This window comes from Trichechus manatus, unplaced genomic scaffold (genome assembly GCF_000243295.1).
Source record: "Trichechus manatus latirostris isolate Lorelei unplaced genomic scaffold, TriManLat1.0 scaffold00016, whole genome shotgun sequence".
Classification (NCBI taxonomy): Eukaryota; Metazoa; Chordata; class Mammalia; order Sirenia; family Trichechidae; genus Trichechus; species Trichechus manatus.
In genome coordinates this window covers 22,762,018-22,788,847 of record NW_004443952.1, presented here as the reverse complement: position 1 = coordinate 22,788,847, position 26,830 = coordinate 22,762,018, and the positions used below count along the sequence as shown (strand labels likewise).

General features: G+C 40.4%; 1 protein-coding gene across 1 annotated transcript; it reads right to left on the bottom strand.

Moving 5' to 3' along the window:
- Positions 1 to 188: 188 nt before the first annotated feature.
- Positions 189 to 11,612, bottom strand: HEMGN (hemogen). Its single transcript, XM_023727473.1, has 4 exons — positions 11,201 to 11,612; positions 9,209 to 9,302; positions 2,247 to 3,478; positions 189 to 471 (listed from the first exon to the last, which is right to left on the bottom strand). The coding sequence occupies exons 1-4, from the start codon at positions 11,277 to 11,279 to the stop codon at positions 365 to 367; spliced, it is 1,512 nt and encodes a 503-aa protein (XP_023583241.1). The 5' UTR covers positions 11,280 to 11,612; the 3' UTR covers positions 189 to 364.
- Positions 11,613 to 26,830: the final 15,218 nt, after the last annotated feature.

The window sequence follows — 26,830 nt, the reverse complement described above, 5'->3', positions numbered from 1 at the left end:
ACAAAGTTTACAAGAAAACTGTATACTTCTAAAAATTTTTAAATGTTCAGAATTAATCACATACCTGCTATTAATATTTAATCAAAGAAATGTTTGTTCTTAGGGGGAAAAGTCAATTGTTCAGCCCTCCCCCTTCCCTTTTTCTTTGTCTGTTCTCACCACCACCACCACCACCACACACACACACACGCGCACACACACGCACAAGCAAGATATTATCTATGTTAATCGAGCCTAAAAAAAAACATGTTAGTTCTCTCTTTCAGATATGGTCTATAAATAGAAAAAAGACTAAGTTAAAACATTAATGAATGTTGTAGAGATGTATATTCCATTGGAGGATAACTATTATGGTTGAGCATTGTTAAAATAAAACAAAGCTATAGATGTCATCTTCTGGATGATCCTCTTGAGGACTATTCAGATTTGCTGGTTTTTCTGGTTCTTCTGCTTTGGATTTTTCTTTCATTTCTGTAATATCGAACAAAATTTTCAAAAATAGCTTCAATAAATAGTATTGGGACAATTGACTATTCATTTGGAGAAAAAAATCTCTACCTCACACCATGCACAAAATGAATTTTAGATAGATTAAAGATATAAATATTATAATATCATAAATGTTTAAAATATAGAATATATTTATAATCTCAGGATTGATTAGAAAGGCATTTCTGATCATGCCACAGAGGCCAGAAACTATAAAGGAGAAGTTGACATGTTTGACTAGCTAAAACTTAAAATTCCATATGGCAAAAACCACTATAAGCATAGTTAAACAGCAATTGGAAAAAAAATTTCCAACCTATATATAGGTAAAAGTTTAATAACTATAGTATTTTAAAAGGTTTTTAATCAATTAAAAGATACAAATATTCCAGAATAAAAATGGGACAAACATTCTAACAGGCAATTCACACACACACAAAATCCAGATTTGCAATAATCATAAAGTGATGCCCAATAGCATTAATAATCAAAGAGGAAATTAAAACAATGAGGTATTCTTATTTAAAAAAAAAAAAAAAAAAAACAGAACCTAACGGATAGGCAAGAATTTTTAAATTCTCTTAAATGTAATAATGCACCGTATTGGCAAGGGTGTGGGGGAAAGGAGCTTTTATCAACTCTTGGTTTGTGTGAATTGCTACAACATTTCTGGAGGCTAATCTGGCTAAATGCATCCAATCTTTAAATGTGAGTAGTCTTTGACTCAGCAATTCCACTTCTAGGGATTTAGCCAAAGGAAATAATCAGACAAATTTATCCCTTCAGTGCCTCAGTTTCCTTATACATAAAATGGGGATAATATTACTTATCCAATAGGATTGTTAATATTGAACAAAATAATTCACATGAAATATTTAATACACTGTCTGGCATATAGAAAGTACTAAATAAATGTTAGCTAAAAAATATGACTTCCAATGATGTTCATTAAACATTGTTATAATAGTTACAGGAAAAAAAGGAAATGGTAAGGAAACAAACTACCACCAGGACTTCTTTAGAAAACAGTTCCTCGGGCATAACTATGATCTGATAGGTCCAGCCCATTTCTCATCTGTCTACAATACTGTACAAAGAGAAAAAACATTCTCAGTTTTGTCCCTGAGGCAAGTAAAGATCCACCACCATCAAAGAAAGGTCACGTGATTTTCAGAAGTCTATGATTGCTAAAGAGAGAAGGAGAAAGCTTTTCAGCAACAAATATTGAAGTAGAAGGGGTTTTTGGTAGACCTAATAAATCATACAAAAATGAAAGTTCCTATCTCCCTTAGGGCCTTTTGTCATTAATTTACTTGCCTTTAGTTTATCAGGAAAATTAAAATTTATAGAAAAACCTCATTCATCAAGTTTTTGTTAATCTAGACTTAAACGTCCTTTAAAATATTTTGCACATACTTCATCCTGTATTAGGTTTATTTCCCTTACTGACTAAAGCTTCTCAAAATGGATAGTATGTATAAGTACCTACTGTACATGCTTGCATTTTCAATTATTTTCTTTTAGCTTTTTGGAAATGTGCCAAGAGAGACATTGTTTGAACGAAAAACCTTTTTTACTTGGAACTATCCAGTGACATTCACGGTACCTGTTGAGATAATGGGATAACCTGGGATTGTCAAAGAAGGTTGGAAATCACTACTCTGGTGGGGATCTACCTATGTGGGTGCTGTGATTATAAATGGGGAACATAATTAAGAGATACTATCACTGTCTTGCCTCCAATAAACACCCCCTACCTCGAGGAAAAGTATAAAAATCCTTAGCATCTTCCTGGTGTGTTACAGGATCCTGGCCTTCAGGCCCACCTGTTTCTTGGTATGGTTCTGGAAAGCATTCTTTAGGCACATTTTTATTTGTACATGTCTTAGTAGAGAGGTCTTCAGGCCCAGATGTTTCTTGATATATTTCAGGTGAATATTCTTCAGATCCAGGTTTCTCTTGGTATACTTCAGGAGGCTGTTCTTCAGGCCCAGGTGTTTCTTGGTATACTTCCAGAGAATGTTCTTCAGATCTAGGTTTCTCCTGGTATACTTCAGGAGACTGTTCTTCAGGCCCAGGTGTTCCTTGGTATACTTCAGGAGAATGTTCTTCAGATCTAGGTTTCTCCTGGTATACTTCAGGAGACTGTTCTTCAGGCCCAGGTGTTTCTTGGTATACTTCAGGAGAATGTTCTTCAGGCCCAGGTGTTTCTCGGATGGTTTTAGGAGAGGGAGTTCTAGACACAGTCACTTCTTTATATGTTTTATGAGAGAAGTATTTAGGTTCAGTTGTTCCTGGGTATGTTTTTGTAGAAAGGTCTTTAGGCACAGCTCCATCCTGTATTTTAGGAAAGAAGCTTTCATTCTCAGCCATTTCTTGGTCTGGTTCAGAATTCCATTCCTTGGGTTCAGCCGTTTTTTGGTCTGTTTCAAGAGGGTAGCCTTTAGGCACATCTGGTTTAGGGTATACTTCAGGAGAGCATCCTTCTAGGCCAGCTGTATCTTCAGATGTTTTAGAAGGAAGGGCTGTCACTACAGATGTTCTTTGGCACATTTTAGAAGACAGGTCTTCAGGTTCAGCCATATCTTGGTACATTTTGGAAGGATGGTCTCGAAGTACAGCTATTTCTTGACACATTTTAGGAGAAAGGTTTTCAGGTTCAGTCATATCTTGGCATGTTTCAGAAGGGTGATTTTGTGCTCCTGTTTCTTCATACTCAGAACAATTTTCCTGATGTATAATGCTTTCTTGACATATTTCAGAAAAGGATTTCTCAGCCATGGCTTTTTCTTTGGAGGCTCTAGGAGGGAGGGCTTCGGTTACACTCCCAGGAGGCTCAGTTTCTTGTTCTGTGGGTGCCACTGCTTTCTCCATCATTTCCTTTTCTACTTGTGGCCAAGGATCCACCTTCAGTTCTGCAGTTTGTTGTCTCTTTCTGCATCTTTCATTTCCTTTTCCTGTTCTCTGCCGCTTGCCTCTGTTGTGTTCTCTGTGGAGAGATCAGAATTAGTGTCCGCAAAAGGGCTACAGAATTCAAACAAAGGCTTAGTAATAACAGACCCAGGCCTTCCACTGCCTGTTGCATGACCTTGAACAAGTTACTTAATCTCTTTGGGTTCAATCTCCTTGTTTGTAAAGTGAAGGAAAGGTGCTAGATGTTCTCAACGGTCAGGAGAGGAAATGTCCCTCCAGGACTTTTTGGCTCTGAGGCTTTGCTCACCAGGAACTTTCTTGGGGTGTGTGTGTGTGTGTGTGTGTGTTTGATAGCATGTAATTAAATTTTGGTTATAGAAAATTATAATTGTTATAAATAGATTAGCATTCTATTGGAAGCTTAGGGGGCAGTGAATTTGTTAATGGGGGAGGAACAATTTGGAAAAGGAGAGTGATAATGGTTGCCATACCTTGAAGAATGTCACTGAATTGTACATGTAGAAATTGTTGAATTGATGTATGTTCTGCTGTGTATATTTTCAACAACAAAAAAAATAAAATATTAAAAAACAGATTAGCATTCTGGTTTATACACTAGTCTCTTAGCCTGTGTGAGTTAGCCCATTACCCCCTGAGTAAACACATTACAATTGAGTTTCTAGATCCAAAAAGCTGCAGACCCACCCAGGCATGACTCCTGTCTGTGAAGCCTGCAGGTGGATGATGTAGATGGCTTTCTTATCATTTACAGTGTCTCATGTAAAGAATGCTAATTAGCTATATTGTTTTTGTTAAGGGCCATCTAGTCCATTCCGACTCATAGCAAACCTATAGGACAAAGCAGAACTGCCTCATAGGGTTTCCAAGAAGCAGCCAGTGGATTTGAACTGCCGACCTTCTTGGTTAGCAGCTGAGCTCTTAACCACTGTGCCAGCAGGGCTCTGCTAATTAACTATAGTACACATCAAATAACTGTACTGTAAGCTGTGTCAAAAGCTGCAAACACCTTTCTTAAGGTTAAGAAGCCTGTAGAGTAGAAAGGCGTGAACAGCCACATTATACCTACTCCTAATTAACAGCTAGATTGAAGATCTAGAAGATGAAAGGATATGCATGGAAATTGCAGCAGTGACAAACTGTTAGACACTACAGATATAACCAAATACAGATGGCTAATACAGATGGGCTCAAGGGGGAAACAAGATACTATAAATAAGCATTTCATCATTTTTCTAAACCTACTGAAATTCTGCTCCATGGAGCCTTCTCTAACGGACCACTGGCTGCAATGCTCTTCCTGCCAGCACTCCTATAGGCTTTATTATGAGGATCCTGCTTAAGGCAAGGCACATAGGCTGCCTCCAACTGTAGTTATTTCAGAACCCTTCTTTCTTTTAGTAAACTAGATGTTCTTTGGAGATAAAACCAATGTTTTTTAAAATCCTTATAGTGCTCATAGATTCTTACACATTAAAAAAAATTGTATACCTTGTTCTACTTTTGTGTAATCAACACCCATGGCAACAGCAGTCAAGAAATCAAACGACATATTGCACTGGGCAAATCTGCTGCAAAAGACCTCTCTGAAGTGTTCAAAAGCAAAGATATCACTTTGAGGACTAAGATGTGCTTGACCCAAGCCATGGTATTTTCAATCACCTCACATGCATGTGAAAGCTGGGCAATGAATAAGGAAGACTAAACAATTGATGCCTTTGTATGGTTTTGGCGAAGAATATTGAATATACCATGGACTGCCAGAAGAACGAACAAATCTGTCTTGGAAGAAGTACAACCGGAGGGCTCCTTAGAAGCGAGGATAGCAAGACTTCATCTCATGTACTTTGGACATATTATCAGGAGGGACCAGTCCCTGGAGAAGGACATCATGCTTGGTAAAGTAGAGGGTCAGTGAAAAAGAGGAAGACCCTCAATGGGATGGACTGACACAGTGGCTGCAATGATGGGCTCAAACATAGCAATGATTGTGAGGATGGCACAGGACCAGGCAGTGTTTCGTTCTGTTGTACATAGGGTCGCTGAGTCAGAACTGACTTGATGCCACCTAACAACAACACTTTTGCATTTGTGTTTAAAAATTTCAGTAATAGAGATTTTTTAAAAAGATTACCTCACTAAACTCACTTTGTGGCCAATATCAAAAAAGTGTGTGTATGTATATATACATATATATATTAGGACAGTCAAAAATAAATATTAAAAATCATATAGAAGGAGGGGGAATCTAAAGCAAATGGTTATGGCACCTCACCATTTTGAACTATAACTCCAAGCAACCAAGGCAACAAGGTGAATTATAATGAAGTTCTTATTTTCAGATTTAAAAAAAAAAAAAGAGTTGTATCTGAATTCTTCAGGAAACACTTATTTTTTTCCTAGATAGTAAATCCTAGAGAATTTTTTTATACAGATCTCTATATAACAGAATCTGAGTACTATAATGTACATGTCTTCCCTAGTAGTTTTTTGAGAGAGATAAAAATATCCACGTGGCCTAGACTTTAGTCTGTGCTCTGACACCTATCAACTATGTAATTGTGGGCAGGTCACTTAAGCTTTAGTTTCCTCATCTGTAAAATGGGTGGAATATCTGCGCAACCTCATATGGTTGTTGTAAAAATTACATTTAATAACTTAGATGAGAAAATTATCCAAATATAAATAAAACCAAAAAACCAAACCTGTTGCCATCTAGTTGATTCTGATTCAGACAAAGTAGAACTGTCCCATAGGGTTTCCATGGAGCCACTGGTGGATTCAAACTGCTGACCTTTTGGTTAGCAGCCAAGCTCTTAACCACTAAGCCACCAGGGCTCCAAATATAAACTAGTTCTCTAAAATTAAAGTAGGAAACACAGTGTTTCCTATGTGCTACAAACTGTTTTAAGTTATTTACTTATTGCTATCTCATATAATCTTCACTTTAACCTATAAAGTAGATACTGTTATTATCTCCATTCTGTAGATGACAAAACTGAGGCACAGAGAGGTTGAGGAACTTGCCCAAGGTCAATCGACTGGGAAGTTGGGGAGCCAGGCTTTGAATCTAGTCACTCTGGCTTTAGCAGCCAGACTCTTAACCATTACACTGTGCTGCTTCTCCCTGGAACTAAGCTTTCACAGTGTGCGGTACGTAGTAGTGAGAAAAGAGGATACAGCCCTCAGTAGTATAGAGATGTGTTGCCAAAGCAAGACCAGCCGGCTGCGAAAGGCTCACCGAGGCATCACCTTGGTGAATGTCTCAGTGTTGTCCCTCAGCCCAGCAAGCTCAGAACCCCAATCTGTCAGCACACTGAGCCTAGCTCCATTCTCCAGGGACCAAGCACATCAACCATGCTCAAAAAGAGACTGATATGTAAACCAAAAGCCCAGTGTGTAACAGTGAGAAACACAAAGTCTTGCAGAAGAGAATGCTTGAGCTAGCAAATGGAAGCACTCTTTCTCTGTAGGCAAGTATGGAAAGCCAAGTAATGATTGGCTGGTGGGTGTGGAATTAGGAGAACTAATTGGATAATCTTCAACAGAGTCACCTGCCGCAGGACTTGAGAACAGGATTTTCTGTTATGATATATTCAATTCCTGAAAAAACTCACTTTCTGCATAACTGTGCACTAAAATTAATAGTGGTTATGGGGTGTAGGGGGAATAGGGTTGGAGCAAAGGACCCAAAACCTATGCAACTTTTTAATACTAACAAAAACAATCATCGGTAGTGGCAGAGATCATTTTAATAGTCCAGACAGGCAGGTAAGTATGACTGGAGGCTGCCTAAGGGGATAGGAAAAATACACAAAAGCAACAGTGTAAATGCAGCTTGCAGACGCTGAGATCATGCAAATAAGAGTGGCCCTCCAAGCTAGTGGTGCAGCGATTACGCTGTGCGTAGGAGGAAGTGCAGCCTGCCACCTGCGGACAGCTGTGGGAGGTGGGAGGTGGCGGCGGTGAGCTTATCTGGGGAGGGAGCTCTGGATACAGGCACTCGTTTTCAATTTTCATAAAATACTGCTGAAAAGGATCTTGCTTATAATCGCAAGCCAAGCTGACGGCTTTTTCCTGTTGAAGATTTTAATTCTATTCCCACTATTCTGGCTCCCCTTGGAAAATCATGAACCAAACCACTGCCACATTATACTGACATCATTCTCCTATTTACCAATCCTATGTGAGCTAAAGGAACCCTGGGTGGTGCATTGGTTAAGAGCGCTTGACTGTGAACCAAAAAGGTCAGCAGTTCGAAGACACCAGTTGCTCAGCAGAAGAAAGATGTGGCAGTGTGCTTCCATAAATATTAAAGCTTTGGAAGCCCTATGGGGCAGTTCTACTCTGTCCTATAGGTCAACTCAACCGCAGTGGGTTTGGTGGTTTTAATTCTACCCTCAAGAAGCCCTGGTGGCACAGTGGTTAAGTGCTCAGCTGCTCACCGACAGGTTGACAGTTCGAACCCATCAGCTGCTCTGTGGGAGAAAGATGTGGCAGTCTGCTTCTGTAAAGATTACAGCCCTGGAAACCCGATGAGGAAGTTCTACTCTTTCTACCGGGTCGCTATGATTTGGTATCAACTCAACGGCAATGGGTTTACGTGAGCTAACTGATGTTGTAGAAACATGTTTCATAGCAGATCATTGTGTTACAGCATTATAGATAGTACTCAAGCCATGAGGAGGGGAGTCCTCTCTTGAGAAGAGTGCTTAGATCAGTGGTTCTCAATTGGGGGTGATTTTGCCCACTAGGGGGCATTTGGCAATGTCTGGACACGTTTTTAATTGTCACTACTGGAGGGCGTGGTGCTACTGGCATCTAGAGGGTAGAGGCCAGAGACGTTGCTAAACGACAATGCACAGGACAGCCCCCCACAACAAAGAATTACACTGACCACAGTATAGAGGTTGAGAAACCCTGACTTAGATGGATGTTGCACTTGGGACTCTTTGGGCTCCCTTTTCTATCTTCAAACAAGCCATTGTTTTCACAGTCATACTCTAAATGGATGTAATTAAATGCTGCCTCACTTGTATTCGGTATTCCCTCCCTAAGATTATGTAGAGGTGACTTTGATTGGAGATTTAGGACTCCTCAAACTCTTCTGTCACTCATCTACAGACCATGTTTGGCTTACTCCATGGAGAGTTAATCACACCCATACAATAAAGATTTGACTAACAGGAAGTTTCGAGAACACTCTTGTGGAGTGTTCCTCAGTGATGTCCCCCACTCCCAACAACACGATGCTTACATGTTTGTACGACCAGAGTAGCCAAACCCCAGCTCTCTCAACAATACAATTCAATTGCCTGGTGCTTTAATTAAAAGAGACCAGGGATAAAATTCTGTTACCACCATTTTACAAGCTATGTGATCTTAGGAAAGAGATTTAACCCATCGGAAGACTTAGTTTTCCTTTTTAGTAAAACAGGGATTCCAAAAAACCAAACCCATTGCCGTTGAGTTGGTACCAACTCATAGTGACCCTATAGAAACAGAGTAGAACTGCCCCATAGGGTCTCCAAGGCTGTAAATCTTTATGGAAGCAGACTGCCCCATCTTTCTCCTGTGGAGCAGCTGGTGGGTTCGAATCCTCAACCTTTTGATTAGCAGCCAAGTGCTTAACAACTGTGCCACCAGAGCTCCTTAAGATAGAGATTACAATGCCTGACTTACAGGATTGTTGGAAACGTAAAATATAGTCTGTAAAAGTGCTCATCACTACTTGACATGTAACATATATCAATAAATATTAGTTCCTTCCCTTGCAATGACACCATACCCAAATAGCCACTGTGAAGTTTGTTTTTCTTCTGCTTCAACTTTTCTTTTTCTGAGTTGCTCCCGGTTTCGCAAACACCAAGTTCCAATGAGTTCTGCAGGACCAAAATGAAAGTTATAGGAAAAAGTGATAAATTACGGCATTTATCAGTAAAAGAGATCTATAGAAAGGTGATAAAATCTCTACACTTGGTGTCTAAGATTTTTCTCCTCCAGCTTTTTGAGGACAACTTTTCAGACAGTATTTGTACATGAGTGTGTTATCAACCTATTTCTTCAAAATGACTTTTACGTATCGTATAAATAAAAGAAAAAAGATCACTCTTTGCTCTGCCATCCTTAACATGGTAACCTGCTTTCATTTTATTCATTTCCATCCAATCCCTGTATTATACAATTTTAAGAGTTGTACTATAGCCTACTACAATTTTGTATCTTTTTAACCTAACATCACATCAAATAGTTTCCATAGTATAGTCTTTATAAGTATAATTTTAATGACTACATGATACTTAATCAAGTTGATGTATTATCACTAACCTAATCGTTTAACTTGTATTGGGCATTTAGGTTGTTACCAGTTATTTTTTGCTATTGTAGAGCAAACTATAGTAAGCATATTCATGCATACAGCTTTTTCTTTCTTTTGGATTATTTCTTTAGGATTGTGTTTTTCCAAGTTCTTTGAAATATTAAAGTTATTATCAAAAAAGGTTCTGTTGCTATGCAAGTTTGAGGAAAGTTACTGGGTCTTTGATATAGAATTTCTTGAGCCTTTACTCCGTGAACCTGTACTGTGACCCCCAGAAGAGGACTGAGCATGCAGCACGACCATGGTACCCTTTGTCCTTAGGACACCACTACCACTACCAGTTGCCATTGAGTTCACTCTGACTCACAGCGACCCCATGTGTGTCAGAGGAGAACCGTGCTCCTTAGGGTTTTCAATGGCTGATTTTTCAGAAGTGGATCACCAGGCCTTTCTTCCGAGGCGTCTCTGAGTGGACACAAACCTCGAACCTCTCAGTGAACAGCTAAGTACATTAACCGTTTGCTTCACCCAGGGGCTTCTATTCTTACAACAGGGGTTCTTAATGGTGAACTTGGATAGGAAAAAATTACACCTCTATTTTTACCAGTCTCTAATTAAAATTACCATTTCCTTCAATTATGAACGTAGGTAACAAACCAGGGTAGTTTTAGCAGTAGCTGTGACTTTGTCACCAAAAGAAATGACAGACTTGATTTTCATGTCACATTACAGTTGCTACAGATACCTCAAAATATCATTTATGCACATCAATACTATGGTTATTAGACCCAGCACTGGATCTTGTTGTTTACTGCATCTATAAACACATGTATTACTGTATCACGTTTTTTTTTTATTTTGATAACTGTGTTTTAATATACTCCATTCCCTTTGCAATCTTATGTATTTAATTTCATGTATTTAAATTTTTTATTCTAAGACGGGGTCTATAGGCTTCATAAGCATGGCACAATAAAATTTAAAAACCCTCTCTTAGTGTATCTCAAGGCCTAGTATTCTGCAAAACATTTTGAGAAATGCTGCTTTAGGACAGACCTAAGGAGTAGGACTCGTGAGTCAAAAGAATAAACACTATTATAGTTCTTGCCACTCATTGCCACATCTCTTTCCAAAAGCTATACCAAATTCATGGTGCCGTAGGAGCGTATGGGTGTATTCGTTTTACCGCAACCATCCAGCATTGGACATTTTCATTATCTTTTGTTTTAATACATGTCTTATTAGTACTTTATTTATTACTACCTTGTATTTCTCTGGCTGATGAGAATTTTAGCACTAGAAGACCCCTCAGGAAGTTATACAGCCTCAGTTCTTCCCACCTAAAGTTATATGAACGTACTCAGTTATGCCTTTTTTTTGCCAGATCCATAAAGCATAGGCAAGTAATCGTAACCCCTATTCTTCCCAAGAGCCACCGCCTCTCAAGGTCTTTTTCATTACCTGGAGCATGGTTCTCTTGTTGATGAGAAGCAGGTGTCTGATGGAGCTTCACATGAGTCTGGTCCTTTCCTAAGTCCATCTTGCTGCAGTACCTTCCTGCTATTTAGTCTGACTTCCACAGGCAGCCTAGGAGCTTTTTTAAAATATCAAAAGTAACTAACACTTAAACACAAACACACACAATTTCACTTGTCACTTGACTTCCCGCCTAAATGTTTTATCTGGTTGGACCACAGCTGCAGGCTAATTCTGCTTTCTTTATCACCCTGCACAGGTGTGAGAAGGGGGAAAATGGCTGATGCTAGATCCTCATCCTCTAAGAATAGGTTGCTGTTACAGGCAGCCACTCTGGCCACAGCCTGGTGTGGAACAGTCCTCATGACAGCAGTCATTTGGTTCTATCTGCTACGAAGCGCGGGGATCTGATGTCCTTGTTTACATGGGGGGCGGCATGGTGTGGAAAGCGCACTGGGTCCAGGCTCTCACCAGCTCATGGTCCGGGGCAAGTGGTGACCCCTTTCTGACTCTGTTTCCTCCTTTGCAAAGTGGGTAAATAATTCCTGTCTTGCCTACTTCATACGGTTCTTGTGAAAGTGAAAATAATGGATGTGAAAATTCTGAAGTGTGCGATACAGATGAGAAATTCTCAGATATTATTTCCCTGCACATGGCTTTTTTTTTCACCTTAGTCTGTTGCAAAATAATGTCTTGCTGTGTATGCTGTTAGACTTCAATAAATGAAACATAAAGAGAAGAACCAAACTAGGAATTCAAAGCAAATTTAAACCCTTTTCTGCTCACCTGATCATTCACAAGAAACCTAAGATAACTAGAGACATCCACTGTTACTCATCTAGGGGAAGGTCAAAAGCATTTCTCAATGAAAACATTGCCATGTTATGTCATGAAATTAAGTTGAAATCAAAAGGAACCACATCATCTTCCGATGGGTCGCCCTGTTTGTGAAGGAAAAGAGGCGCAGAGGGCCCTGGTTCTACTAAGGAAGGAACACTGAGCCCCTCCTGATATGAGCAGCCAGTCTGGGAGATGCAGGGTTAACACAGAGGCTGAATTGAAGACAGTTAGAATTCCAGTGTTTCTATTCCCTAAGTCTATGGCCTTGGGCATGTTAGATAGCCTCAAGAACAATGTTGGTGTCTACTTCTTGGGGCTATTGGGATGATTAATTCAGATCATCCATATACGGCATTTTATATGTGCCTGGGATATTGAATATATACAAAAAAAGAAAACCCAAACCCCTTGCAGTCCGGTCTATTCCAACTCATAGCAACCCTATAAGACAGAGTAGAACTGCCCCACAGGGTTTCCAAGGAGCGGCTGATGGATTCAAACTGCCAGTGTTTTAGTTAGCAGCCGAGTTCTCAACCACTGTGCCACCAGGGCTCCATTGAATATATAGTGCCTGGCATATTGTATTTGCTTAATAAATGTTAGTTGCTTGTATAAATAACAAAAATATAGTGAGTATTCTGTATACACCATCTGTTCTGAAAAGTTGTTTGGAAACCAGATTTTGGTAAACCAAATCACATTTTAAATGCAGTAAAGAAACTCAGAAAATCTGAAGGGAATCCTTTATGAAGAGAAAAACCAAAATACCAAACCCACTGCCACTGAGTCAATTCCGACTGATAGTGACCCTATAGGACAGAATAGTACTGCACCATAGGGTTTCCAAGGTTGTAAATCTTTACAGAAGCAGACTGCCACATATTTCTCCTGCAGAGAGGCTGGCGAGTTGGAACAGCCAACCTTTCGGTTAGCAGCTGAGTGCTTTAACCATTGCGCCACCAGGGCTCCTTTTATAAAGAGAAGGCCTTTACAATGTAACTAGGATTCCTCTGCTTTTATAAGACTTGAAAACTGGAAGGGCCGTAAACCATCTAGTCCCTCCCTCTGTTTTATATATGGAGAAAATGGGAACCAAGGAGGAGGAGGGCTTACTCACCCAATATTTTCATACTTATTGCTGGTAACACCTCTTACTAATTATGAGATGGGTCATCTTTTTATAATTGAACTTGCCAGGCTATGAAAATGTACATGTGCTGTGAATGTATGAGAGAAACAAGTTCTTCAAACATACCGAAAAGTAATGAGAATTATGTAACAAACACCCAAGTACCAACCACCTACATTTAACTTGGTTTTTAATAACCAGGTCCTAATGCTTTAGCTTTAAGTTTCTCAGTCCCCTAGTCTTTCTCTTAAGTAAATTTCTATCTAAAATCCAGATAACCTTGGGGGGCCCCTATTCAAAGTAGTCCTGTAGGGAATGGAAGGTTTCCTTTGTAATTCATTGCTTGATAATTTTGGATTTTCAGGTATGGAGTTCAGTAAAGACATCAAATACTGATTAAAGTAACTTTGAAAATTATAAAATAGTGTTTTTTAATTTAAATTGCCATTTCAAAAGTTGGTCCCTTTATTTGTTTTCATTCTTACTAGTAAGGTTGTTTGTTTCTTTATAATTCAATAAAATAACCTTATAGAATCCCTCTGGGGCACCTAACAGAGGGTAAGTACTTCTTAAATAGGATTATTCTGACTCAGAGCCCACAACATCCAGTTCACCAATTCAGCAAACCTTCCTGAGCGCCCACTCAGTGCCACATCCTGAGCAAGCCCGCCAGGCTACAGAGAGGGGTAGATGCAGCCCCAGAGCTCTGTGCCCTGTAAGCTCATAGAAGAGAGAGATACACAAAGCTTTATTGTAAGGCAACAATATTTAGATTATTTACACCCTGCTACAACCTCCCTAAATTGATTCCACCACTGCCTCCATGTTCCCTGTATCTAGAAGCAGAGTATGGAGGGATTATAAGAGGGTGGGGTGTCCAGTTAACAGTAATTAAAGGGCAATGTTGGGTGGAGGAGGCCAGTAGAGGGACCGACTAGATTGGAAGTCAGGCAAGGTGTCTCTGGTGTGATAAGCAGGCCAGAGCGGGAAATTGTCTGGGACAGAAATAGCCCAGAATTAAGTTTACAAGCCATAGTCTACTAGAAAAAAAAACCAAAGCAGTTGCCGTCAAGTCAATTCCGACTCATAGTGACCCTACAGGACAGAGTAGAACTGTCCCATAGAGTTTCCAAGGAATGGCTGGTGGGTTCAAACTGCTGACCTTTTGGTTAGCAGCTGCAGCACTTACCCACTACGCCACCAGGGTTTCCAGTCTACTAAACTCTAGAGTTATCACCAGACCGTGAAGTGTTAAGGCATTGAAGGGTGGGTATTTTAACAAATGTTGCCTTGTTCTAGGCTTATTTGCACATATACATGAAAACTCCCTCTAGGCCACTAGTTCTTCAAGGGCAGTTACCACTTCTGGTTCATCTTTCTATATCCACAGTATGATCTAGAGGAAGACTGGGGACAGAGCAGTTAGTCTCCGTAAATGCCCTCACTACCCGTATGCAGAGCTGGCTTCATGGGCACTGAGCTATGAAAGTACTTTGGGAAGTCTGTGGGGTTGATGCTGCCATGACTTAATAATAACACCACCATCATCTGCTCCAGACCTCTTTCTACTGTCATCACTCAATGCCCAGTGTCCTATGTGCTGGAGACACAGCAGTTAAAAGACAAAAGTCCCTGCCCTTTTAAGTGTATATTCTGATGGTAAGAGATAAACAATAAACAAATGAATAAAATATGTAATATATCAAATGGTGATAAGTGCTTAGGAGAAAATTAAGCAGGGAATGATAGGTTGGGGTGGGAGGGGAAAGGTTGATGGTGGTTGCTATTTTAAATAGGGTGGTTAAGCAAAACTGAAGGAGGTGAGGGGCCAACCATGCTGATAACTGGTTGGGTGGGGGATGGGGGGGTAGGGGGTGGGATTCCAGGCCTAAAGGCACCAGCAATGATTCTGAGGGAAGAGAGTGGTAGGAGGTCAGGTTAACGGGTAGCTTGTTGACCCTGGTAGGGGTTTCTACTCTGAATGAGATGGGTAGTCATGGGATGGTTTTGAACAGAGGAGTGATATAATATGACTTATATTTTAAAAGGATTATTCTGGCTACTGTGTGGAGAAGAAACCAGTGAAGACACGTGAGGAGGTGGGAGCAGGAAGTCCAGTTAGAAAGGTATTGCAGTAATCCAGGCAGGAGATGATTAAAGCTCGGACAGTGATGAAAAGTGGTGAAGAAACAGTCAGATTTTAGATTAGCTGACAAATTGGATATGGGGAGAGAGATAAGGAGAGGAATCAAAGATGATGACACAGGTTTTAGTCTGAGAAACTGGAAGGATGGAGTTACTATTAACAGATGAGGAAGAATAGGCGAGCAGCCTTGGAAGAGAAGATCAGGAGTTAGCTCTGGATGTATTAATAGATGTCAAATTTTGCTAATAGGTGAAGTAGAAGAAAAACAAAAAAAACCAAACCCGTTGCCGTTGAGTCGATTCCAACTCATAGCAACCCTATAGGACAGAGTAGAACTGCCCCATAGAGTTTCCAAGGAGTGCCTGGTGGATCTGAACTGCTGACCTTTTGGTTAGTAGCCATAGCACTTAACCACTATGCCACCAGGGTTTCCTAACAGTTTTTTTCTAACAATTCAATTAAATGAATTATAGACAGTGGAGACCAGAGAGGTTAAGCGACTGGGCCAAGGGCATACAGGCAAGATTGGCTACGTAACTGGCAGGGCCCATGTAAAATGAAAACATGGGAGGCTTCCTTGTTTACAAATCAAGAATTTCAAGACGGATACAGCAGAGCATTAAACCCAGCACAGGGCCCTGCTTTAACAGGTATTTCATTGGATTCTTGCAGCAGGTTTATGAAGTGGCTATCATTATCCTCAGATCAAGAAACTGGTGTTCCATGTAAAGTCACAGAGCTAGACTGGGAGTCTGAGCCTGGAACCCGGGCCTTCAGCCTCCAAGTGTTGCCTTTTTCCTACTAGACCAAACTAGGTATTGAGGGAGAGAGTTGCTTTCCTGCCTCCTGATCTGTCTGGTATTGAGTATTGAGGTCTAGACCTTGCTTGATAAAATACTTTATCGAAGCTTTTGAATTCTCTTCTAAGAGCGGATCAAACTTTTTTAACCTAAGAAGGGAAGGAGAGTTTCTCATCTCACAGCCTGTTGATGCACGATAGATGAGTTGTCTCTGCTAAAACATTTGCTGCTGTACACATACAGATAACATGTTCTCTAACTTTAGAATGCCTGCAGCCTGGCTTTCAATCTATTTTGTTTCAAAGTCCCTCCTCTGGCCTCCTCCAACCAATATTGCCTTCTGCTTCTTAAAGTATAGACAAACAAGCAAGTGTGAGTAAACACTGATCAGTGGTCATTTATCTGGGGGTAGAGCCGTTCTGCTCCCACCTTGAGCCACCATCCTATCTCTGTCTTTTCATTCCTGAGTTTCTCAAATGACTAGTGTGCTCTCAGTACCTCCTTTTTTCCATACTACAACCTCATTCCTTTGCATCTGTAATCTAGTTTTTCTTCCACGTTATTCTCACGTAGTTACCAATGATTTCCTAATGGCCAAATCTAGTAGTCCCTTCTCAGTTTTTTCTCTTTGACCTCTCTGCAGCTCATGATTCCTCTGACCATTTCTATCCTCCTTGAAACTCACTCTTCTCTTGGCTGCTATGATGGTGTGTTTGCCTCTCTCTCTCCTCCTCCTCATTCTCTTTCAACAGGCTTATCTCTCACTCTCATCAATGTGGGAGGCATTTTCCAAGGATGAGTCCCTGATCCTTTTCTTTTTATACTCTCATCCTTCCTAGACAATTGATCCAACAGTATGCCTTTAGCTATTACCTCTATGCAGATGTCTTCTAAATAAATCTGTCTCCGGCCTTAATCTCTTTTGTGAGTTCTTACAGTACATTTCCAAGTGTCTGTTGGATATCATTCATTACCTGGATGTCTCACTGTACTTCAAACTTAGCATAACTAAAAACAAATTCATCTTCCCCCTGAAGCCAATCTTCCCTGCTCTTTATTTCTGTTAGAATAGTAGCTTCATGCTCCTGGTCACCCAGTTGAAACCTTCAGAACTGTCTTTGACTCCTCATTCTCTCTTTGCTCTCACATCCACTGGACACTGATTTCTATCAGTTCGTTCTTCCCAATGTCCTGCATGCCTGTTGTCTCTTATCCTTTCCTATACCACTATCCCAGAGGGGAAGTTCAACATCTCATTGGATAAATTGGATAAGCTTCCTAAGTGGTTTATCTGCTTCCATCTCCTTCACACTCCCAGTCCACCCTGCACAAATAGCCAGAACATTCCTCCCACAGCCAGCTCTGAACCAGTCCCTATCCTGTAAAGTCTATAAAATCTCAGTATTGCCTACAGAATAAAGACTACGTTTTCAGCTTGGCACTAAAGACCAACTTCCCAATCTTACTGGCCTGAAAATACCCTCTGTTCCAATCATATGGGGCCATTTGTCTTCCCTGTTTTATCTTAAATATTTCTAACACCCACAGTACCAACCTTTTGGTTGTTCAGTGTTACTCCCTTACGTCTCCTCCTGCAAATGGTGAGTGCCTCCATCACAAAGCCTTTGATGATGATGATTATGATGATTGTGATGATGACTGTGATGACAACGATGATGGTGGTAGTCGTGGTGGTGGTGATGATGAGATGTTAGCCGTTTTACAAACACATATTATGTATTGACACTTCACATGGCACTTTACATACATTACCTCATTTAGTTCTCCTAACTAATATTATCCTCATTTCACCAACTATATGAAACTATAAAGAGGTTAGGTCACATCCCTAGGTCATATAAGCTAGTAAGTGGCAGAGTCAGGGCTCAAAACCAAGGGTATCTAACTCTGAAGTTCACAGACTTAACCATTATGTTCTATTGCCTTTTCTTACCTAGAAATGATCTTTCCTTTCTGAGCTATAATCATATTATTTGAACCTCTTTTATGGTACATATTCACATAATTTTTTTTATTCATACATACACATCTATTCTACTGTATTCATTCAGCATTTATGTAGCATGTATTTCTACCAAAACCTTTGCTAAGATTTGGAGATGTAGAGAGGAATCAAACAGAAGAGCTTGCCCTCCAGGAACTCACAGTCTAATTGAAGGTAATAGACAACATGTAAATCGCAGTTAGACTACAATACAGGGTGATAATATTAAAATCAATATTTACAAATGTTCTGAGAGTAGAGGTGGCATGCTTCATTCTACAAGCATAGGAGTGGAAAAATGGGATATTATATTATATATCCTATGGCTATAATTCTCTGTTTTCATAATTGTCTTGGCATGACCATGGCATCAGTCAACAGGTAGAGTTGGGAAAATGAAGAGGCTCTATATGTATATAACAGTGGTATATGTTTTTTTTTACTTGATAATTTTCACTTTTCAATAATGTTAACTTTTTTCATTTTTATTTATTTCACAGAAATAATATAATAGCCAATACTTATTGAGCACTTGCTTACCATACCCCAGGCACTGTTCTAAGCACCTTACATACAGCAACTCATTTAGTCATCACAACATCCTTTAAGGCAGTCCTGTTGATTCCTGTCTTTGTTATCTAGTGCTGCTAAAACAGAAATATCACAAGTGGATGGCTTTAACAAACAGAAATTTATTTTCTCACAGTTTAGGAGGCTAGAAGTCCAGATTCAGGGTGCTGGCTCTAGGAGAAGGTTTTCTTTCTCTGTCAGCTCTGGAGGAAGGTCCTTGTCTCTTCTGAGCTTCTGCTGCTGGGAGATCTTCATGTGGCTTAGCATCTCTCTTCCCCCATCTCTGCTTCTCTTGTTTGCTTGTTTTACCTCTTTGATATCTCAAAACAGATTGACTTAAAACACACCCTACACTAATCCTGTCTCATTAACATAACAAAGACAACCTATTCCCAAGTGAGATTATAACTATAGGCATAGAGGTTAGGGTTTACAGCACGTATTTTGGGGAGACACAATTCAATCCATAACATTCTACCCTTGACCCTTCCAAAATTCATGTCCTTCCCACATGTAAAACACATTCACCTCATCACATCATCCCAAAAGTCTTAACTCCAAGTCCAGAATGTCATCCTCTGAATCATGCAAATCAAATCTGGGTGAGACTTTAGACGTATTCTATCCTGGGGCAAAATTCCTCTTCATCTGAGAACCTGTGAAATCTAGATTACAAATTATCTGTTTCCGAAGTACAATGGTGGAATAGGCACAAGGTAGACATTTCCATTACAAATGGGAGAAGTTGGAGGGAAAGAAGGGATAACAGGCACCAAGCAAGTCCAAAACCCAACAGAACAATTTACATTAGCTCTCAAGCCTTGAAAAATAATCCTCTGTTCTCTGAGTCCATCTGGGCAATGGCTGTGCCCTCCAGATTCTGGGTATTGACCATGCCCTTTAAATTTTGGGTGGAAGCCCCTCAGCCTTGGGCTTCAGCTCTGCCTTCCAGGCCCACAGGAATGGCAACTTTGCTCCCTCGGCTTCAAGTGGCCTTGTTCTCCTAGTCCATCTGAGTGATGAACTCAACCCCTCAGCCCCAGCAGGCCCTGTTGTTCTGCCCCTTGGGCATGGCAGCTGTGCCTCTCAGCTTTGGGCAGTGGCTCCATCCTCTTGGCCAAACTGAATGGCAGCCCCACAATCAGGAACCAAGCTGGTGAAGATCTGACTTTTTGAAATCTAGGAGGCCGAGGCTCTACCCTTTGACACCTCAGAGGCCACGGCCCCACCCTTTGATATCCAGGCAGCTCTGCTTCCCATGCTCCTTCCAACAGTTCTGCTGATCTCCGAGCTGCTCCAGGGATGGTTCTTTTCTTTTTGTGAAGGACAGCAGACGTAATTCCTTTGACCTGTTTCCTGCCTGTAGAATTACAAGAGGCAGACAGCATTCTCTCCTTTCATTCTTTCTCTGTCTCCTTCAGTCTAAGCTAATGGGTTTTCTGCTGTGGTAGTTGGTTAGATCCATCAGTCACAGGCTTAATCTCTTTAACAAAAGATTTTGTAGCCATGTCCTTGGTGAAAGTTCTAGGACACGTGTCCTTAGTTTGTACAACAGAATTTTCCAAATCTTTAAGTTTTGTTTTCATTTTGCATAGTTCATTGTTAAGTCCATCTCTTCCCTCTCTCATTTTACTATAAGCATCAAGGAGAAATCATGCATGCCCTTCAAGATCTCGCTTAGAAATCTCAACCAGATATCCAAGTTCATCACTTACAAGTTCTACCTTCCACCAAATATTTGAATGTAATTCAGACAGGTTCTTTGCCAGTGCATAAAAAGCTTCGCCCTTCCTCCATTGTGCAATCATATGTTCATCATTTTCTTTTAAAGCCTCATCAGAAGCACATTTAATGTCCACATTTCTAGCAACATTCTGTTGCTGGTGCCATATGTATTCTCTAAGATGATACAGACTTTCTCTATAGCTCTCCTCATTTCCTTCCAAGCCCTCACTAGAATTGCCTTTGACATCCATAATTCTACCAACAGTCTCTTCAAGGCAATCTAGGCTTTTACTATTGTTGCTGTTGTTGTTAGGTGCCATCAAGTTGGTTCTGACCCATAGTGACCCCATGCACAACAGAATGATACACTGCCCAGTCCTGTGCCACCCTCACAATTGTTGCTATGTTTGAGCCCATTTGTTGCAGCTGCTTTGCCAATCCCCTCTCATTGAGGGTTTTCCTCTTTTTTGATGGCCCTTTACTTTACCAACCATGATGCCCTTCTCCAGGGACTGCTCCCTGCTGATAACATGTCCAACGTATGTGAGATGAAGTCTTGTCATCCTCGCATCAATGAAGCATTCTGGCTGTACTTCTTCCAAGACAGATTTGTTTGGTCTTCTGGCAGTTCGTGGTATAATCAATATTCTTCACCAACACTATAGTTCAAATGCATCAACTCTTCTTGGGTCTTCTTTATTCATTGTCCAGCTTTCGCATGCTTATGAGGCGATTGAAAATATCATGGCTTGGATCAGGCGCACCTTAGTCCTCAGGCTGATATCTTGGCTTTTTAACACTTTAAAGAGGTCTTTTGCAGCAGACTTGCCCAGTGCAATACATCGTTTGATTTCCTGACTGCCGCTTCCATGAGCATTGATTGTGGATCCAAGTAAAATGACATCCTTGACAACTTCAATCTTTTCTCCATTTATCATGATGTTGTTTATTGGTCTAGTTGTGAGGATTTTTGTTTTCCTTATGTTGAAGTGTAATCCATACTGAAGGCTGTAGTCTTTGATCTTTATCAGTAAGTGCTCCTGGTCATCTTTACTTTCAGCAAGCAAGGTTGTGTTATCTGCATATCACAGCTTGTTAATGAGTCTTCCTCCAATCCTGATGCCGCGTTCTTCTTCATATAGTCCAGCTTCTCAGATTATTTGCTCAGCATACAAATTGAATAAGTATGGTGAAAGGATACAACCCTTACGCACACCTTTCCTGATTTTAAACCACACGGTATCTGCCTGTTCTGTTTGAATGACTACCTCTTGGTCTATGTACAGATTCCTCATGAGCATAATTAAGTGTTCTGGAATTCCCATTCTTTGCAATGTTATTCACAATTTGTTATGATCCACACAGTCAAATGCCTTTGCATAATCAATAAAACACAGGTAAACATCTTTCTGGTATTCTCTGCTTTCAGCCAAGATTCATCTGAGATCAGCAATGATACCCCTCTTTCCACATCCTCTTCTGCATCAGGCTTGAATTTCTGGAAGTTCCCTGTCAATGTACTGCTGCAACTACTTTTGAGTTATCTTCAGCAAAATTTTACTTGCATGTGACATTAATGACACTGTTTGATAATTTCTGCATTCTGTTGGATCGCCTTTCTTTGGTATAGGCACAAATATGGATCTTAGTCAGCTCGCCAGGTAGCTGTCTTTCAAATTTCTCAGCATAGACTAGTAAGTACCCCCAGCACTGTATCCATTTGTTGAAACATCTCAGTTGGTATTCTGTCAATTCCTGGAGCCTTGTTTTTCGCCAATGCCTTCAGTGCAACTTGGATTTCTTCCTTCAGTACCATCAGTACTTGACCATATGCTACTTCCTGAAATGGCTGAATGTCAACCAATTATTTTTGGTACAGTGACTCTGTGTATTCCTTCCATCTTTTTTTGATGCTTCCAGCGTCATTCAATATTTTCCCCATAGTATCCTTCAATATTGCAACTCGAGGCTTGAATTTCTTCTTCAGTCCTTTTAGCTTGAGAAATGCCTAGTGTGTTCTTCTCTTTTGGTTTTCTAATTCCAGGTCTTTGCACGTTTCATTATAATACTTCACTTTGTCTTCTCGAGCTGCCCTTTGAAATCTTTTGTTCAGCTCTTTTACTTCATTATTTCTTCCATTTGCGTTAGCTACTCTATGTTCAAAAACAACTTTCAGAGTTTCTTCTGACATCCATTTTGGTCTTTTCTTTCTTTCCTGTCTTTTCAATGACCTTTTGCTTTCTTCATGTATGATGTCTTTGATGTCATTCCACAGCTAGTCTGATCTTTGGTCATTAGTACTCAATGCATCAAATCTATTTTGGAGATGGTCTCTAAGTTCAGCTGGGATATACTCAAAGTCATATTTTGGCTCTGGTGGACTTGCTCTAATTTTCTTCAGTTTCAGCTTAAACTTGCATGTGAGCAATTGATGGACTATTCTGCAGTAGGCCCCTGGCCTTGTTCTGACTGATGACATTGAGCTTTTCCATCATCTCTTTCCACTGATATAGTCAATCTGATTCCTTTGTATTCCACTAGCAAGGCCCATGTGTATAGTCACCATTTATGTTGTTGAAAAAAGGTATTTGCAATGAAGAAGTCGTTGGTCTTGCAAAATTCTATCATATGATCTCCAGCATCATTTCTATCACCAAAGCCACATTTTCCAACTACTGATCCTTCTTCTTTGTTTCCAACTTGCATGTTCCAATCACCAGCAATTACCAATGCATCTTGACTGTGTGTTTGATCAATTTCAGACCGCAGAAGTTTGTAAAAATCTTCAATTTCTTCATCTTTGGCCTTAGTGTTTGGTGCATAAATTTGAATAATAGTCATATTAACTTGTCTTCCTTATAGGCATATGGATATTATCCTATCACTGACAGTGTTGTACTTCAGGATAGATCTTGAAATGTTCTTTTTCACAATGAACGCGATGCCATTCCTTTTCAGTTTGTCATTGCTGACATAGTAGACTACATGATTGCCCAATTCAGAATTGCCAATACCACTCCGTTTCAGCTCATTAATGCCTAGCATATCAATCCTTATGTGTTCCATTTCATTTTTGACGACTTCCAATTTTCCTAGATTCATACTTTGTACATTCCATGCTCTGATTATTAATGGATGTTTGCAGCTGTTTCTTCTCATTTTGAGTTGTGTCACATCAGCAAATGATGGTCCCGAAAGCCTTACTCCATCCACATCAATATCAACTCTGCTTTGAGGAGGTAGCTATTCTCCAGTGGTATTTTGAGTGCGTTTCAACATGAGGGGCTCATCTTCTGTTACGCTGCTATTCATAAGGTTTCCACTGGCCAATTTTTTCAGAAGTACACCACCAGGTCCTTCTTCCTAGTCTGTCTTAGTCTGAAAGCTCCACTGAAACCTGTCCACCATGGGTGACACTGCTGGTACTTGCAATACTGGTAGCATAGCTCCCAGCATTACAGCAACATGCAAGCCACCACAGAACAACCGACACATGAGTGGTGGAAATCAACAATATCACCTGTGAAATCACAAGTTTGTGGTATAACAAATTATATTTCTTCTAAGACACATTAAATACCGAACTATTAAAATAAAAGATGTTTCATCTAAAACTATCTCTGCTGCCCCGATTGGTATGCATATCATATCTCAGGAAATGCTTGCTTATATAATTAATACATCAGTGAATTCTTTTCACTTCACAGAACCTCTAGATCATGTCCAAATTTATCCTAATACCAAAGTGCCCTCTGCAGTGACTGTTTTATCATTCAGAAGGGACAGAGCAGAAGACCCAACTCACTCCCTGGCCTGCTACTGACCTGCTGTTACTCGTATCAGCTACTCTCTACGGAGTCTCTGGTTGAACACTAGCCTGTCCTGTTGTTGCCGTCGAGTCAATTTTAACTCACGGCGACCCTGTGTGTGCAGAGTAGAACTGCTCCATAGAGTTTTCAAGGCAGTGAGCTTTCAGAAACAGATCACCAGGCCTGTCTGCGAGGTGCCTCTGGGTAGGTTTGAACAAGTAACCTTTCGGCTAGTTGTCAAGTGGTTAACTTCTTTGTCCCTTGGAGTTTTAGCTTCCCTGGCATAGAAAACATCCTAGAACCTAACATGGTGCTTTAGCCCCATTTTTTTGTAAACTTTAACTCCCTGCCTTCCGCAGATTCTATCCTCTAGACTTAGAGTTTAGAGTTAGAATAAGCTAGGCAAGTCCGTACCTGAAAGGGACCGCTACTGGCAAATTGTAGCCTTCCAAATGGTTCAGCCCTCAGTGCCTGCCAACGGCCTGGTACACGGTATGTTGCTGTTATTTTGTGCTATTGAGTCAATTCCAACTCATAGAGACCTTGTAGGACAGAGTAGACCTGTGCGATCGGGTTTCCTAAGCAATAATCTTTATGGGAGCAGGTCTTTTCTCCCAGGGATACACTCAGTAAATTGATTGCCTAAATTAATTGAGGTAGAGGTGCCTCTGGCTAAAACTGCTGCCAGTAGGTGGACATAAATGGCTATTGCATCATTCTGACCTGTCAACTCGGTCGTGAGCTCTGGCTCCAACACTCTTCCTTGGAGGCAGCCTGCCCTGCTCCCTAATTCTCTGACACTCTCTGCTCTTCTTCCTCTAAGTCCTCCCCTGGGTGACTTAGCACTGGGAATGTTTGCATACCAAACACTTAGCTGATTGATATTCTGTCACAATCTGTTCAACAAATGTTAGGCTTTTTTGTATTTTGTTATTTTTTAGTGACACTTTGGTTGTATTTTTAGCCAGGTTTGGGAGGGAAGAGAAGGAGTCACTTCAGCAGGCAGGGGGTGCCTTGCCAGGTCTTTCTTGTCTGGCATTCTCCTAAGTGGCTGTGAGCACCTTTAACAGATGGGGCTCAGGATCCGATCTGGTCTGATTTTATCAGCATACACCCTGGGCATGTTCAGCATGAGGATGAAGAACCCCTCTGTGTTTCTTTATGTTCTGCCTTGTCACCCTGATTGCTAGTACTCTCCTCTCACTTTTCGGAAGTGGGCCTTGCTCAGCCATGACAGATACCTGTGTGGGAGTGGGTGGGAGGTGTGGGAGTCACATGGCAAAGTCTAATGCTCCACTGGAAGAAAAGAAGTGGCTGACTTGGCCCAATACTCCATAATGAGGACCCCATCAACAAGACGCACATCTGATTCTTCCTACACTTCAGCGTCAGAATGTTCTTGGTAATCAAGAGAGAAATTAAAACAAATCCGGACAGAATAGTCATCCCCAAAGACTGCTAGCAACACCCAGAATTACATAAATCTTCTAATAAAGAGCCTTGGACGTCTTGATGAAAACAAAAATAGGATATTATACATTATTATTGATAAAGCCTTTATCATTAAAATTGGAGAATTATTTCCTTTCTTAGTTATCACTGGCTAATAGGAGCAAGCATCACTCTGAAAAATACATGGGGCAGTGCATAGAGCCTGGAATTTGAATCAGAAGATAGGTAGAATATCTATTTCCACTAAGCTGCTATAAACTTCCATCTTTACCCAGTTCAAACGAGTGTACAGTACTTCGTTCTCATGCAAGGATGTTGGGGAGAATCTTGTCAGATAGAATTTAACTGGGTCCATCAAACCAAAGCAGACTGTTCTTTCTAAAAACTCATGCACCTACACAGACCTATAGAAAGCTCCATTCCTATACCTCACTACCAAATATGGCATCCAAATGGATTTAGTCATCTCTCTGAGAAGGAATGAATAGAGTGAACCTTCACTAATCCAGTCACTTACCTCCGGCTTTCCTTTAACAGGAATTAAACTAAGATCTCAATTATAGATGATGACAGTTCTGCCCTCTAGTCTTATACAGAATTTACTCCTGTAGCTCTAATTCTAGTTATTTCTGATAGAGGAAGTGAACGATTAATCAAGTCAGAGAGTGATTAATCAAGCAGAAAGTAGAATGAGTGGGAAGAGTAGACTGATGAGTAGGTGAAAGAGTTAGTTAATCATGGGCTTGAGAAGCTTTGGTAAGGCAGACAGGGATGCTGGGCTGGGCAGCTATTTATTTTAGAAATTACTTGCAAGCGGATAATTGTACTTTCTGGAGTTACATGAAGCTGGAACCCAGGAAATACTAAATTTCATAGAATTTCATAGTTGGAAGAAACCTTTAATGCCATCTAGTTACATTTCCCAAGAGATACCTAGAAGCCTTCTACAGGCAAAATTTATTAGAAAATGTTTATGATTTTAAGCATTAATAAGAAAACCCAGCAAAAATCATTTAAATAAACACCATATGTTATAGTTCTGATTGTTACTTTGTGACACTGGGAACATTACTTCATAATGTGACCATGGGTAAGTCACTTTACCTCTCTGGATATTAGTTTCTTTATCTGCAAATAAC